The sequence below is a fragment of the Oncorhynchus masou genome, chromosome 9 (genome assembly GCF_036934945.1).
Source record: "Oncorhynchus masou masou isolate Uvic2021 chromosome 9, UVic_Omas_1.1, whole genome shotgun sequence".
In the NCBI taxonomy this organism is placed as follows: Eukaryota; Metazoa; Chordata; class Actinopteri; order Salmoniformes; family Salmonidae; genus Oncorhynchus; species Oncorhynchus masou.
The window spans coordinates 8,258,295-8,273,464 of record NC_088220.1 but is presented as its reverse complement, the minus strand read 5'-3'; the positions used below and the strand labels follow the sequence as shown (position 1 = coordinate 8,273,464).

The 15,170-nt window shown below is 42.5% G+C and overlaps 1 protein-coding gene across 3 annotated transcripts in view; it reads right to left on the bottom strand.

The window, feature by feature from the left end:
* LOC135545475 (shootin-1-like) overlaps positions 1-9,080 on the bottom strand; it is a 24,002-nt gene extending 14,922 nt beyond the window's left edge. The window contains exons 1-5 of one of the 3 annotated variants that reach the window (XM_064973106.1): positions 8,827-9,080; positions 6,770-6,830; positions 2,875-2,969; positions 1,569-1,731; positions 531-628 (exon numbers count right to left, since the gene is read on the bottom strand). In XM_064973106.1, coding sequence (XP_064829178.1) covers positions 531-628; positions 1,569-1,731; positions 2,875-2,969; positions 6,770-6,830; positions 8,827-8,904 — 495 coding nt within the window. In that variant the 5' untranslated portion in view covers positions 8,905-9,080. Of the gene's footprint in view, positions 1-530; positions 629-1,568; positions 1,732-2,874; positions 2,970-6,079; positions 6,179-6,769; positions 6,831-8,826 lie in introns of those variants that run through there. The other 2 variants (XM_064973107.1, XM_064973108.1) reach the window with 2 other exon arrangements.
* Positions 9,081-15,170: the final 6,090 nt, after the last annotated feature.

Genomic DNA, 15,170 nt, shown 5'->3' with positions numbered 1-15,170 from the left:
CTCTGGATCGACGTGTACGACAGCGTGTTCCGGTTTCCGCCAATATCCAGCAACTTTGCACAGCCATTGAAGAGGAGTGGGACAACATTCCACATGTCACAAACAACAGCCTGATCAATTCTAAGTGAAGCAGATGTGTCACGCTGCATGAGACAAATGGTGGTCACACCAGATACTGACTGGTTTTCTAATCCACGCTCCTACCTTTTATTTTAAGGGGTCTGTGACCAACAGATGCATATCTGTATTTCCAGTCATGAGAAATCCATACATTAAGGCCCAAATAATGTATTTCAATTGACTGATTTCCTTATATGAACTGTAACTCATTTATATTTTTGTTCAGTGTACATATCAAAACTATGAAAAAATCTAGACAGATATTCTGCATTCAAACTTACATAGTATAATACAAGTCTTCTCAGCAGCCCTGAGAATCCCGCCCCAAGCAGACAGAGACACTTTCTGTGCCTGTCTGAGACTGTCCTCCTGTGAGGTATTGATTACCAGGCCTGGTAGTGGATACTCACCAGGGCTGTTAGCTCTTCAATCTGTCTCTGCTGCTCCTGAAGCTGACAGGCGAGCCACTTCTTCTCCTCCAGCAGACTGCTCACGGTCTCCTGCAGCTCTGGAGGGGAAGAAAGAGGTTCCTGGGTAACATCTCTTCACTACTTCTAATATTCTGACATACAACTCTGTTACTTTAACATTTTAACATGGTTTATCTTGCTACTGGAAATACCATTAGAAAAAAACAACAGAAAGATGAAACTTAATATGCTGCACAGGCACAACGTCATTTCATTGCAGTCAGTCCATTAGCTCGTCAAGACAAATTTAGACAAAGGGTCTGATATAGTGTTGACATGCTGTTGGTCAGGGCTGGTGTTCTGTGTACGTACCCGGTACTGTCTGGTAGGTACCCGGTACTGTCTGTGTACTGGTCTGGTAGCTACCCGGTACTGTCTGTGTACTGGTCTGGTAGCTACCCGGTACTGTCTGTGTACGGGTCTGGTACCTTTACCCTGCTGTTGGTACTGGCTGTAGGGGTCAGGGCTGGTGTCCTGTGTGTCTGTCTGTGTACGGGTCTGGTAGCTACCCGGTACTGTCTGTGTACGGGTCTGGTACCTTTACCCTGCTGTTGGTACTGGCTGTAGGGGTCAGGGCTGGTGTCCTGTGTGTCTGTCTGTGTACTGGTCTGGTAGCTACCCGGTACTGTCTGTGTACGGGTCTGGTACCTTTACCCTGCTGTTGGTACTGGCTGTAGGGGTCAGGGCTGGTGTCCTGTGTGTCTGTCTGTGTACGGGTCTGGTAGGTACCCGGTACTGTCTGTGTACGGGTCTGGTACCTTTACCCTGCTGTTGGTACTTTCTGTAGGGGTCAGGGCTGGTGTCCTGTGTGTCTGTCTGTGTACGGGTCTGGTAGCTACCCGGTACTGTCTGTGTACGGGTCTGGTAGCTACCCGGTACTGTCTGTGTACGGGTCTGGTACCTTTACCCTGCTGTTGGTACTGGCTGTAGGGGTCAGGGCTGGTGTCCTGTGTGTCTGTCTGTGTACGGGTCTGGTACCTTTACCCTGCTGTTGGTACTGGCTGTAGGGGTCAGGGCTGGTGTCCTGTGTGTCCGTCTCCTCTTCCAGAGGTATGCAGTCTGTGATGCTAGGTAGCATCTCATCCAGACAGGGTCGAGACGACAGGCTCAGATACTTCAGCTTCCTGTTCTCACTGTTCAACTGGGAGACAAACAACACACACTGGATTATATATGATAAAGACAAATTATGTACAGCTGATAACAGAGGCCAATAGCACGCAGAAACATACACTGATTTGGCATGTTGACTGTAATATTGTAAGATATGTATGGACTGTAGCCTACACGTCAATGGCTTATGGAAATAAACATTATACATACAAACATGTAAAATGCTTGTCTTTTTGAATCACCACCTCTTGGCAGAGTCCAGGGCCCAGGAAGTAATGGTTTACCACTACCTAATTACTAAGTCAAGCAGTGTCTGTCTCTTACCTTGGTGGCAAAGGGCCTCAACTACTAAGCCAAGCAGTGTGAGTCTCTTACCTTGGTGGCAAAGGGCCTCAACTACTAAGTCAAGCAGTGTGAGTCTCTTACCTTGGTGGCAAAGGGCCTCAACTACTTAAGTCAAACAGTGTGAGTCTCTTACCTTGGTGGAAAGGGCCTCAACTCCTAAGTCAAGCAGTGTGTCTCTTACCTTGGTGGCAAAGGGCCTCAACTACTAAGCCAAGCAGTGTGAGTCTCTTACCTTGGTGGCAAAGGGCCTCAACTACTAAGTCAAGCAGTGTGAGTCTCTTACCTTGGTGGCAAAGGGCCTCAACTACTAAGTCAAGCAGTGTGAGTCTCTTACCTTGGTGGAAAGGGCCTCAACTCCTAAGTCAAGCAGTGTGTCTCTTACCTTGGTGGCAAAGGGCCTCAACTCCTAAGTCAAGCAGTGTGTCTCGTACCTTGGTGGAAAGGGCCTCAACTACTAAGTCAAGCAGTGTGAGTCTCTTACCTTGGTGGCAAGGGGCCTCAACTACTAAGTCAAGCAGTGTGTCTCTTACCTTGGTGGCAAAGGGCCTCAACTACTAAGTCAAGCAGTGTGTCTCTTACCTTGGTGGCAAAGGGCCTCAACTCCTAAGTCAAGCAGTGTGTCTCTTACCTTGGTGGAAAGGGCCTCAACTACTAAGTCAAGCAGTGTGAGTCTCTTACCTTGGTGGAAAGGGCCTCAACTACTAAGTCAAGCAGTGTGAGTCTCTTACCTTGGTGGCAAGGGGCCTCAACTACTAAGTCAAGCAGTGTGTCTCTTACCTTGGTGGCAAAGGGCCTCAACTACTAAGTCAAGCAGTGTGTCTCTTACCTTGGTGGCAAGGGCCTCAGCATTTTCTCTGCAGGATTTTTCTATCTCCAGCTGAGTCTGCAGAACGCTCACCTCCTCGATCACCATTTGGGAAACTGGAATACAAAAAACATTACATTGCAGTTAGTTTTATTGTTTTATGGTACGATTTGACTCCTATTTTGAAGAATGAATGACTGACTGAATAAATGACTGACTGAATGAGGAAACATGTCTATTGTGTTACTCTATTTCCCCTTCTCCCTATTGAGCTATTTAGTTTCCCTCTACTTCCCCTTCTTCCTATTGAGCTATTCAGTTTCCCTCTACTTCCCCTTCTCCCTATTGAGCTATTTAGTTTCCCTCTACTTCCCCTTCTCCCTATTGAGCTATTCAGTTTCCCTCTACTTCCCCTTCTCCCTATTGAGCTATTCAGTTTCCCTCTGTCTACAGACCTGTAACAGGGTCCATGTGACATGCTAATGTAGCCAGATCGTGTTGCATTGGAGACCAGGAAGGCTCAGGCTCTTTTTTTCATTGTAAATCATTAGTATTTCCTCTGGCTACTAAATACTCTAAATCAGATTAACTAAGGTCCATGTGGTTCCATTGAAAATGTAAGCTTATCCTGTATTTGTGCCAGTGGTAATTTTAGTTTCAAAACAAAGGCTACAGTGCTTAAAATGCTCTTATATTTGTTTGGGGGGTTGCTGTTGTTGTCAGGAAAAGAGGTGCAATCATTCTCCCATATGCCAATCCAACGAGGGATACAACAGCCTACCTAGTCTGCTACCTAGTCTGCTACCTAGTCTGCTACCTAGTCGGCTACCTAGTCGGCTACCTCGTCCGCTACCTCGTCCGCTACCTCGTCCGCTACCTCGTCCGCTACCTCGTCCGCTACCTCGTCCGCTACCTAGTCCGCTACCTAGTCCGCTACCTAGTCTGCTAAACTCCCCCTCTGTGTTTATTCATGTACTATATTGTTCCGTTGCAAAAAACACAACATCTTAACGCAATATTCAAAATGCTCATTCATTCATTTTATTATTTTATAACCTCCATTTAACTAGGCAAGTCAGTTAAGAACAAATTCTTATTTTCAATGACGGCCTAGGAACACTGCCTATTCAGGGGCAGAACGACAGATTTGTCAGCTCAGGGATTTGAACTTGCAACCTTCCGGTTACTAGTCCAATGCTCTAACCACAAGGCTAACCTGCCGCCCCATTTGCTCTAATGCCTTCTGAACACACATGCCTCTGCATATTATCCCCAGCTTGATTACACCATATTTGCAAAGCAGTAGGTCGATCCTAACCCTGATGTCTGACACTGAGCATGCATGAGTCCCTGAGAATTCTGGGAAAGGGGATCGAAGATTCTGCTTGTTATCACGCTTAGGAGCAGTAGGAAAGTTCTGCAACACACACACATAACGGCAGGCTGATCTCTATAGCTGTCCTGCGGTTAAACTACTCCTCTCTGATTCCCTGGATAGTCTCCACGTCCAGTATTTCTGTAATGAGACTAGAGGAAGAGCAGAGCTGGAGGGGCTGTGTGTCTGTATTGTGGTAGAGATTCTAGGTCAATAACTCCTCTATGCTTAATGCTCCATGAACTGAATGTTGACTCCAAAAACCTGCCTTTAACATGGTGTCATATACTCTGTGGAGGAGCGCTGAGCAAGTCATCGTGTCCCAAAGGGCACCCTATTCCCTACTTAGAGCAACTACTTTAGATAGGGCCCTAATCCCTACTTAGAGCAACTACTTTAGATAGGGCCCTATTCCCTACATAGTGCCCTATTTGTGATCAGGACCCTGGGAATAGGATGCCATTTGGGACACAGACAGTGACTTACTCAAGAGCTTCTCTACAGAGGGAACATAATCTTATCTTAGACATTGTACTGTAGGGGAAATATGAGCCTGCTTCCTGTTTCCCCTACAGACACCAAGCACTTACCGCTGTCAGGTGGGAGAGGAGGTAAGCTAGGCCAATCAGCAGGGACATTTGCAGCGTCATGCTGGCTCGCTGCGTCAGAGAAGTACAGAAGCAACGCTGCAGGCCTGAGTCTGCTTGTTTGTCAGCGACGAGGTCTTGTAAGTATTATTGTTGTTTGAACGTAATCAGCCAACTTTGGTCCTAGCAAAGCAAATAGCTATAGCCTGTACTTTCAGGACTATAGAACATAATCTCAATCTTCAGAGATTATATAGCCAAAGGTAATTGTATGATAAATTGTAGTTACTAATATCTCTTGTTTTAAGTGCATGTCAACTTGAAATTATATTTTAAAAGCTTATTTCCCCATATTGGCTTGAATATAATGTACCTATAAAATATACAGTATCACTCTGAGTGAAGGGCCACAATAGAATAGATGCCAGACGAACACAGGAGCAGCCCCTCTCTTTCTCTAGTAATGAATCATTCATAACTGAGGATTTGAATAATGCAGTGTAATAACACAAGGTGTTGGCAGGGTGACTGTGGTTCAGATCAGCGAGATGAATGAATGCCGACCACAGCAGGGGACAGGGGAGAGACACAGTCCCCCTGATGATTATAATAAGACCTGGTAATAACACAAGGTGTTGGCGTGGTGACTTGTGGTTCTCATCGGAGATGAATGAATGCCGACCACAGCAGGGGACAGGGGAGAGACACAGTCCCCCTGATGATTATAATAAGACCTGGTAATAACACGTTTTAGACACTATTGTTCTCGTGGCCCTGGCTGAAGGCTCCTATGGTGTCTAGGTGTGTACAATCATAATTCAGAGCAACCTGTCTTTGATGACCTATTGTTTAGGTTAATGGTCAACAAAACGAAAATAGGTTACGTCTCTGTTTAAAGTCTGTCTGTACCTGTCTGGGAAGCTGAAACTAGTCAGCGGAATTGGTGAGAGAGACAAACATCTAACTTCATTAGGTTATGTAATAAAAATGATTCAATGCAGCACATCAAAAGGTAATCATTTCTTACATGATTTACCTATCCTACGAGAATCAAGCAGGAGCATTTCAGGAACTTGACTGGTAACGATCCCGCCAACCATCTGAACAAAATGCCGATGACGTAGCCTATAATGCAACATTGCCAAAAGACAGCTAGCTGAAAGCTGTGAGAAAGTAGCACAACAACCCCTGTCATACTAATGCTACACTTTAAACCTACAGTAAACTGTAGCTGTGAACGTTGAGTGATTATTATCTTTCTTACCTCGCATAATGAAATCAGGCAGTCTGTCAGCGCTCGAGAACTCAACCCTGTAACCTTGTTCCTTACCAAATCAATTGTTAATGGAGCTACTGTGGTATTTTATTACATGTTGCTAGGAAGAACTGGGCAGGGTTGCCAAAACACAAATCCATGACTATGGTTGGCCGAAGGTCTGAGTAGTCATGGAAACTGAGATACCTTCTTACACACACCCATTCAGGAGTCGGTTTGGAGAGGCGGTCATCATCAGAGGGGTGTGTAGAGAGGTGTGAGGAAGGGTAATGTGTGTAACAGCCCCCCCCCCCCCTCCCCACTCCATCTCTTACACCGCTGCTACTCTCTGTTGTTATCATCTATGAATAGTCACTTTAATAACTCTACCTACATGTGCATATTACTTCAACTAACCGGTGCCCCCCCCCCCCCGCACATTGACTCTGTACCGGTAGCCCCCCCTGCACATTGACTCTGTACCGGTAGCCCACTGTATATAGTCTCGCTATTGTTATATTACTGCTGCTCTTTAATTACTTGTTACTTTTATTTCTTATCTGTATTTTTTTAAACTGCATTGTTGGTTAGGGGCTCGTAAGTAAACATTTCACTGTAAGGTTGTTGTATCCAGTGCATCTCACTAATAAAATGTTATTTGATCAAATGTGTGTGTGTGTGTTAGTGTCTGGAACTCACCTCTCTTGATGTGTTTCAGCTGGCTCTCTGCTTCATCTCTCTCTTCAGTCAATTTCATGCACTGAGGAAACAGGAAGGAATGGGTTCACGTTCTACAATACAATCATATGCAGGTCACAAATAAACCTGCAAGCACATTCCATTTAAGTGTAGTTAATTGATGACAGTAATCCATGGTCCTTCGTTGTTGTAGGGTATGAAATGATAGGACACTGGACTCACTACACTAAGACAGTTTCCTTCAGTCTATACACTGTTCCAACACAGATGTTACTCATTTAGAATACACTGTTATATAGAGCAACTAGACAGTATTGAGTGCATTCATTCTCATAATGGTACCCCGTGGGAATTGAACTCACAACCCTGGTGTTGCAAGAGCTGTGCTCTACCAACTAAGACACACAGGTCTCCTATGATCTGCAATAGGACTATCTCCCTATAGTTTCAGTCTCCTATGATCTGCTGTAGTACTATCTCCCTATAGTTTCAGTCTCCTATGATCTGCTGTAGGACTATCTCCTCACAGTTTCAGTCTCCTATGATCTGCAATAGGACTATCTCCTCACAGTTTCAGTCTCCTATGATCTGCAATAGGACTATCTCCTCACAGTTTCAGTCTCCTATGATCTGCAATAGGACTATCTCCCTATAGTTTCAGTCTCCTATGATCTGCTGCAATAGGACAGTTTCAGTCTCCTATGATCTGCAATAGGACTATCTCCCTATAGTTTCAGTCTCCTATGATCTGCTGTAGGACTATCTCCCTATAGTTTCAGTCTCCTATGATCTGCTGTAGGACTATCTCCCTATAGTTTCAGTTTCCTATGATCTGCAATAGGACTATCTCCCTATAGTTTCAGTCTCCTATGATCTGCTGTAGGACTATCTCCTCACAGTTTCAGTCTCCTATGATCTGCTGTAGGACTATCTCCTCACAGTTTCAGTCTCCTATGATCTGCTGTAGTACTATCTCCCTATAGTTTCAGTCTCCTATGATCTGCTGTAGGACTATCTCCCTATAGTTTCAGTCTCCTATGATCTGCTGTAGGACTATCTCCCTATAGTTTCAGTCTCCTATGATCTGCTGTAGTACTATCTCCCCATAGTTTCAGTCTCCTATGATCTGCTGTAGTACTATCTCCCTATAGTTTCAGTCTCCTATGATCTGCTGTAGGACTATCTCCCCATAGTTTCAGTTTGTTGGACAGACAAGGGAGCTGCTTCTACATGGTTTATTATATTGGTAATAGCGTACATGGAAAACAATGGTCCATCTACAATTCAGAGTACATTCAATAGGTATTATGTGGCCTATATTGGGTCATTATCCGTTAAGGCAGGATAGACTTCGATTTTCTTACCAATTATTCTATAATGGCTACAGGAAGCTCTTCCCTGACATCCCGTGCAATGCCAGGGACGTTCTGATCTGAAATTGCCTTGACTAGCCTATTGTTAAAGCACGTGTCCCACTTTCACTCACTTTCTACCTGCTCTCTGCCAAAGATACAAAAAAAACAGCAGTCCCGCTGTTTTAAACAGGCCCACCGTGTCATCTTGCTTGAAATAACATTTTCTTTATAGATATTTAAAAAAATATATGCTAAGGTTTATGAAATAGGCCTAGTTGGTGGGACCCTTTAGTCAAGGCCTGATCTTATTAATTTATAGTGCATAGATTATTGAATTTCTAGAAACAACGTAGCGCTGAAATAAATGCAAAAAAAAGTGACAAAATGACATATACAATCTAAGATGAAGTACCAGATAACCAAACCTCTAATCAGGTTTGTTCAACTGAGATTCAATCATTATTTTAGCTGCCAAAATCTCACCGACACTGGGCTTTCCTATCAATGGCAAGAATAGCGAGATTTTGGGAGGGGTCGGCCCTTTGATTTCACACAGCATAGCCTACCTACACCAAAACCGGCCGGCACAAATATGTGCAGGGAAAAATAAAAACGTCTCACCTTGACCTCGTTATGTCTGCTATGTTACTTCTGTAATCGTTGAAAAAGGTCTCAAATATGTAACGGAAGAGCATCTATTACCTGCATTTTTTGGGTATCTCGCGCCTCCGCCCCACATCCTTCCATCTGCACCAGCCCCGATGATGAAGACGGTAGCATTATGACCCCGGTCGATAACTAAACTAATATCTTGGACTTTATAATATCGTATTAAAGAAATAAAATAAATAACTAGGCTACTTCTAGCAATTGGCAAGTCCGCTGAGATGTCTTAGAAAAACATGTCATGTCTATATGGGATGGATAAGACCGCTACTTCTATTCAGGCACAGTGAATCCTTTCGCTGACAGCATCGCCAGCCCCGGTCCCCGGTCCCCCCCTCCCTTCGCCCCACTACTCATGGTTTATTGCGCATGCATCCTCATCTCGTTTTCGTCTACATTTGCTGATGTGCATGAAAGCTCCACCCTTTCAGTTTGATTGTGCATTGTAATTAGGCTAAATGTTTAATTCAAAGTCTTCACTGCTAAATGTAAAAACAATTATTATAATAACAATAATAATAATAATTGCCCATCTCTCTGCAGACTGACACTCATTTCACATCTTTGCTTAGAATGCTCAACAACACAGATTTGGTCAATAGCCCTGTTCTATGGAATTAGGATCTGAGTTTAACCATAGGCAGCTGGTGGGATTCAGCAAATCAGAAATATATATTAAGCTTGTGGAAAAAAAGTTATATGGTGAATGAATAAGGATTTGTTTTAATTAAGAAAATCATTAAATACAGTGTTCTGAATCCCCCCCCACACACAAAAAAAAACATACAAATATATTCCATTAGCAAGTACAGCAGATTGAATACCCTCATAAGACAATTCCATTAGTGTTACTAGTAACAAACAAAGTAACACACAAGATTGACAGTTGACACAAACACAAATAAAAAAAAGGTAACATTTCATCATTACATAAATATAAATTAGGCTATTAACAGATCATATAAAAACACACACAAACAATATCATGTGGGATTAAAATATGTTCACAGAACAATCCCAGTAAAAAACAACAACATTTTTTTCATTCCTCTTGAAACGATGTGGAACATTGCAGCATTCCTCTTCCTCAGTACACCTTTGACCTGACCAGGAAAATGGAGGAAAAACTGATGAGAATGAAACACTGAGCAGATCAGGTCACATCCAGCATCACTGATATAGAACCTTTACAGTGAAACGTTACGCAAGGTCACATCCAGTATCACTGATATAGAACCTTTACAGTGGGGGGGGGGGGGCACTCGTATCGATTAGTGGGGGGGGGGGAAGAACTCGTATCGATTAGTGGGGGAGGGGCACTCGTATCAATTAGTGTGGGGGGCACTCGTATCGATTAGTGTGGGTGGGGGGGGGATATCAGGTTGAATGCACTGTTGAAACTACCACAACTCAAAAACCACACTGAAGCAGATCATTTTCCGTCACTGGTTAGAGAACAATCTGCAGAAGACAGTCAGCTATGGAATGTTGCATTTTGATACGGGGGGGTCATCAACAGAAAGAGAAACGCAACACGGTTTTGTCAATCACTCCTATCGATTATCAGGTTGAAATCAATAGCTCGACGCGCGAGACGAGGTTGCACGTCCTGTTAAAACTAACAGCTCAAATCCCACATGGAATAATATGTACATCACCGGTTAGTGGATAACTCTTATAGAAGACACCTAGCTACATTTTGATTCAAGTGGGTCGACAACACGGCAAATGTAATGCAATTAATATTGTTTTTATAACTTCCATCTATATCACGTTGAAATCAGTAGAACAAGGTGCAAACGTTTGAGGTGTACACACGGTTTAAACTAACACTATTCAAAGGCCTCACGGAATCTGAGATTTTTTGTGTTATTTTTATTTTATTACATCACTTCAAGTGCTGTCGCAAAAACCATCAAGCTCTATGATGAAACTGGCTCTCAAAAATTGAGTCTTATATCTCCCTCCCTAACTTTAAGCATCAGCTGTCAGAGCAGCTCGATCACTGTACCTGTACACAGCCAATCTGTAAATAGCACACCCAACTACCTCATCCCCAAATTATTACTTACCCTCTTGCTCTTTTGCACCCCAGTATCTCTACTTGCACATCATCATCTGCACATCTATGACTCCAGTGTTAATGCTACATTGTAATTATTTCACCTCTGTGGCCTATTTATTGCCTTACCTCCCTACATTTGCACACACTGTACATAGACCTTTCTATTGTGCTATTGACTGTACGTTTGTTTATGTGTAACTCTGTGTTGTTGTTTTTGTTGCACTGCTTTGCTTTATCTTGGCCAGGTCGCAGTTGGCCTACCTGGTTAAATAAAGATATATTTATTTAACTAGGCAAGTCAGTTAAGAACATATTCTTATTAACAATGGTGCTTCCCCTGCCAAACCCTAACGACGCTGGGCCAATTGTGCGCCGCCCTATGGGACTCCCAATCACGGCCGGTTGTGATACAGCCTGGAATCGAACCAGGGTCTGTAATGAAGCCTCGAGCACTGAGATGCTGTGTCTTGGACCGCTGCGCCACACGGGAGCCCCTATAAGGATAATATTGCCATTTGTGTGTGCACACGAAGGTTAACTGCTACAGAAGCTATCTAAAGACATAGCTGGCGTTAAAGTTAGATCGCTATTAAATGCAGATTCTACATTACAGCAAAATCAAAATGATACAATGGGATGTTTTCCTGCGAGAATGCGACAAAATCAGCAGTGAAACAATATTTTTTTATAAATCATCCCATTTCATATCAATTATCTACAGGTTTACAGTGATGTTTTTCCAAAATGTCTGATTGGCACACTTGCTTGAACATCAACATCACAGATAGAAACATCTTTGTCAACATTGCTGCTGCTGATATAATGTCACTGTAGCTAGCTAACGTTAGCTAGATAGCATAGCTAGCTAGTAGATAACGTTACTTCTCCCGTGCTTACAGTAGCCTACTCCAGTCAATTATCTTGAATGCTCAAAAAAATATCCAAAATCATATGACATACGATTAACAACAACTATAGACATTTACATTTCTCAATTTGTCTACACATTTATGAAAACTATTTCCCACTCACCAGACACTGCCATGTTTGTTTTACCATAGAGCTACATAGAGGCCTCTAGCACAGATTATAGATGACTCTAGTACATATTATAGAGGCCTCTAGCACAGATTATAGATGACTCTAGTACATATTATAGAGGCCTCTAGCACAGATTATAGATGACTCTAGTACATATTATAGAGGCCTCTAGCACAGATTATAGATGACTCTAGTACATATTATAGAGGCCTCTAGCACAGATTATAGAGGCCTCTAGCACAGATTATAGAGGGCCCTAGCACAGATTATAGAGTACTCCAGTGCCCTAAAGCATGTTTTAGCATGGCAGCGCCATAGTCCCAGTTGGTATTACATTAGGGCGACCAGACGTCTCCGTTTTTAATTTCAGAAATCTGGTCGCTTTATTTGACATAGCATGTCACGGCCCAGGCCATCTGTAAAGGAAAACAACCTGTGGTTACCCCCATTGCCTCACAGCACAAACTTTACCTTTTTCAAATGACACATTTTCTTGTTGTCTTGTTTGTTTTAGTCAATTGCTAAACTATATTTAAAGAAAAGTACAACATATCTAAAGATTACTTGTCAGCGTTGCCTGCTCCCGTGCGTTCTCGTTACTTAGAAAAACATACTATTGTAGGGCTCCCTCACGCCAGGAAATAAGGGTTAAATAAAAACATATTTTAAAAAAATGCCCTTTTCATGAGGGTGCTAAAACTGCCACATGAGTGAGCGCTAGCTAGCTAGCTAGCTACCAACCAGAACATTAAGCTAACACAAACAATTTAACTACACAACTATAAGTAGTAAGTAGAGTTACAAACTGACTAAACTAAACAAGGTTACATGGATTTTCTGTGATGAAATGTTTTCCACACACATAGCTACTGTGGTAGCCTATTTCCCAAAGTGGGAGCATTGCAAACCATAGGGCAGGATGTTTGACCTGGTTACATGTACATTGAATAACACAGCAGGTTTTCGGCATGTTTTGTTATTTCTTTATAACAACAAATCGACTACAAAGTTGGCTCTTTTACACTGGGGGGTCAAAAGGAAAGAATGTTTGTTTTCCCCCCAATTTGTGGGTGTGGTCAAGGAGATTTCCTTATTACATGAATAACTGAACGATAATTTCTCTACCATAAGCCGCCTCCGTCATCTTAAGAGAATTTGTCAGTACGTCCAACCAGCCTCACAACCGCAGACCACAAGTGACCACGAAAGCCACACCCAGACCAGCCACCTGATGAAACTGAGAAGTATTTCCGTCTGTAATAAAGCCCTTTTGTGGTGTAAAACAAATTCTGATTGGTTGGGCCTTGGTCCACAATGGGTGGGCTTGGCTCCCAAGTGGGTTGGCCTATGCCTTCCCATGACTGCACCACTGCCCAATCATGTGAAATCCATAAATTAGAGCCAAATGAATTTATTTAAATCGACTGATTTCCTTATATGAACTGTAACTCAGTAAAACTGTTGCATGTTGCATTCATATTTTTTGTTCAGTATAGGTGGTGATGTTATCGTGCATGAATTATGTTAACATTACAAAAATACAATAATGAATGCATGTGAATTAACATAATATTTTAGAATTAAATTCTATTTCAACTCATCTTGAAAAAAAAAACGAGATAAGGTTTTCTAATAGCTTTAATTCCAAGCATAGTACAAACAAACCAAGTTACCAGAAGTAGATCTGAGCTATTACAACACAAACATAACAATATACAGTGCCTTGCGAAAGTATTCGGCCCCCTTGAACTTTGCGACCTTTTGCCACATTTCAGGCTTCAAACATAAAGATATAAAACTGTATTTTTTTGTGAAGAATCAACAACAAGTGGGACACAATCATGAAGTGGAACGGCATTTATTGGATATTTAAAACTTTTTTAACAAATCAAAAACTGAAAAATTGGGCGTGCAAAATTATTCAGCCCCTTTACTTTCAGTGCAGCAAACTCTCTCCAGAAGTTCAGTGAGGATCTCTGAATGATCCAATGTTGACCTAAATGACTAATGATGATAAATACAATCCACCTGTGTGTAATCAAGACTCCGTATAAATGCACCTGCACTGTGATAGTCTCAGAGGTCCGTTAAAAGCACAGAGAGCATCATGAAGAACAAAGAACACACCAGGCAGGTCCGAGATACTGTTGTGAAGAAGTTTAAAGCCGGATTTGGATACAAAAAGATTTCCCAAGCTTTAAACATCCCAAGGAGCACTGTGCAAGCGATAATATTGAAATGGAAGGAGTATCAGACCACTGCAAATCTACCAAGACCTGGCCGTCCCTCTAAACTTTCAGCTCATACAAGGAGAAGACTGATCAGAGATGCAGCCAAGAGGCCCATGATCACTCTGGATGAACTGCAGAGATCTACAGCTGAGGTGGGAGACTCTGTCCATAGGACAACAATCAGTCGTATATTGCACAAATCTGGCCTTTATGGAAGAGTGGCAAGAAGAAAGCCATTTCTTAAAGATATCCATAAAAAGTGTAGTTTAAAGTTTGCCACACGCCACCTGGGAGACACACCAAACATGTGGAAGAAGGTGCTCTGGTCAGATGAAACCAAAATTGAACTTTTTGGCAACAATGCAAAACGTTCTGTTTGGCGTAAAAGCAACACAGCTCATCACCCTGAACACACCATACCCACTGTCAAACATGGTGGTGGCAGCATCATGGTTTGGGCCTGCTTTTCTTCAGCAGGGACAGGGAAGATGGTTAAAATTGATGGGAAGATGGATGGAGCCAAATACAGGACCATTCTGGAAGAAAACCTGATGGAGTCTGCAAAAGACCTGAGACTGGGACGGAGATTTGTCTTCCAACAAGACAATGATCCAAAACATAAAGCAAAATCTACAATGGAATGGTTCAAAAATAAACATATCCAGTTGTTAGAATGGCCAAGTCAAAGTCCAGACCTGAATCCAATCGAGAATCTGTGGAAAGAACTGAAAACTGCTGTTCACAAATGCTCTCCATCCAACCTCACTGAGCTCGAGCTGTTTTGCAAGGAGGAATGGGAAAAAAAATTCACTCTCGATGTTCAAAACTGATAGAGACATACCCCAAGCGACTTACAGCTGTAATCGCAGCAAAAGGTGGCGCTACAAAGTATTAACTTAAGGGGGCTGAATAATTTTGCACGCCCAATTTTTCAGTTTTTGATTTGTTAAAAAAGTTTTAAATATCCAATAAATGTCGTTCCACTTCATGATTGTGTCCCACTTGTTGTTGATTCTTCACAAAAAAATACAGTTTTATATCTT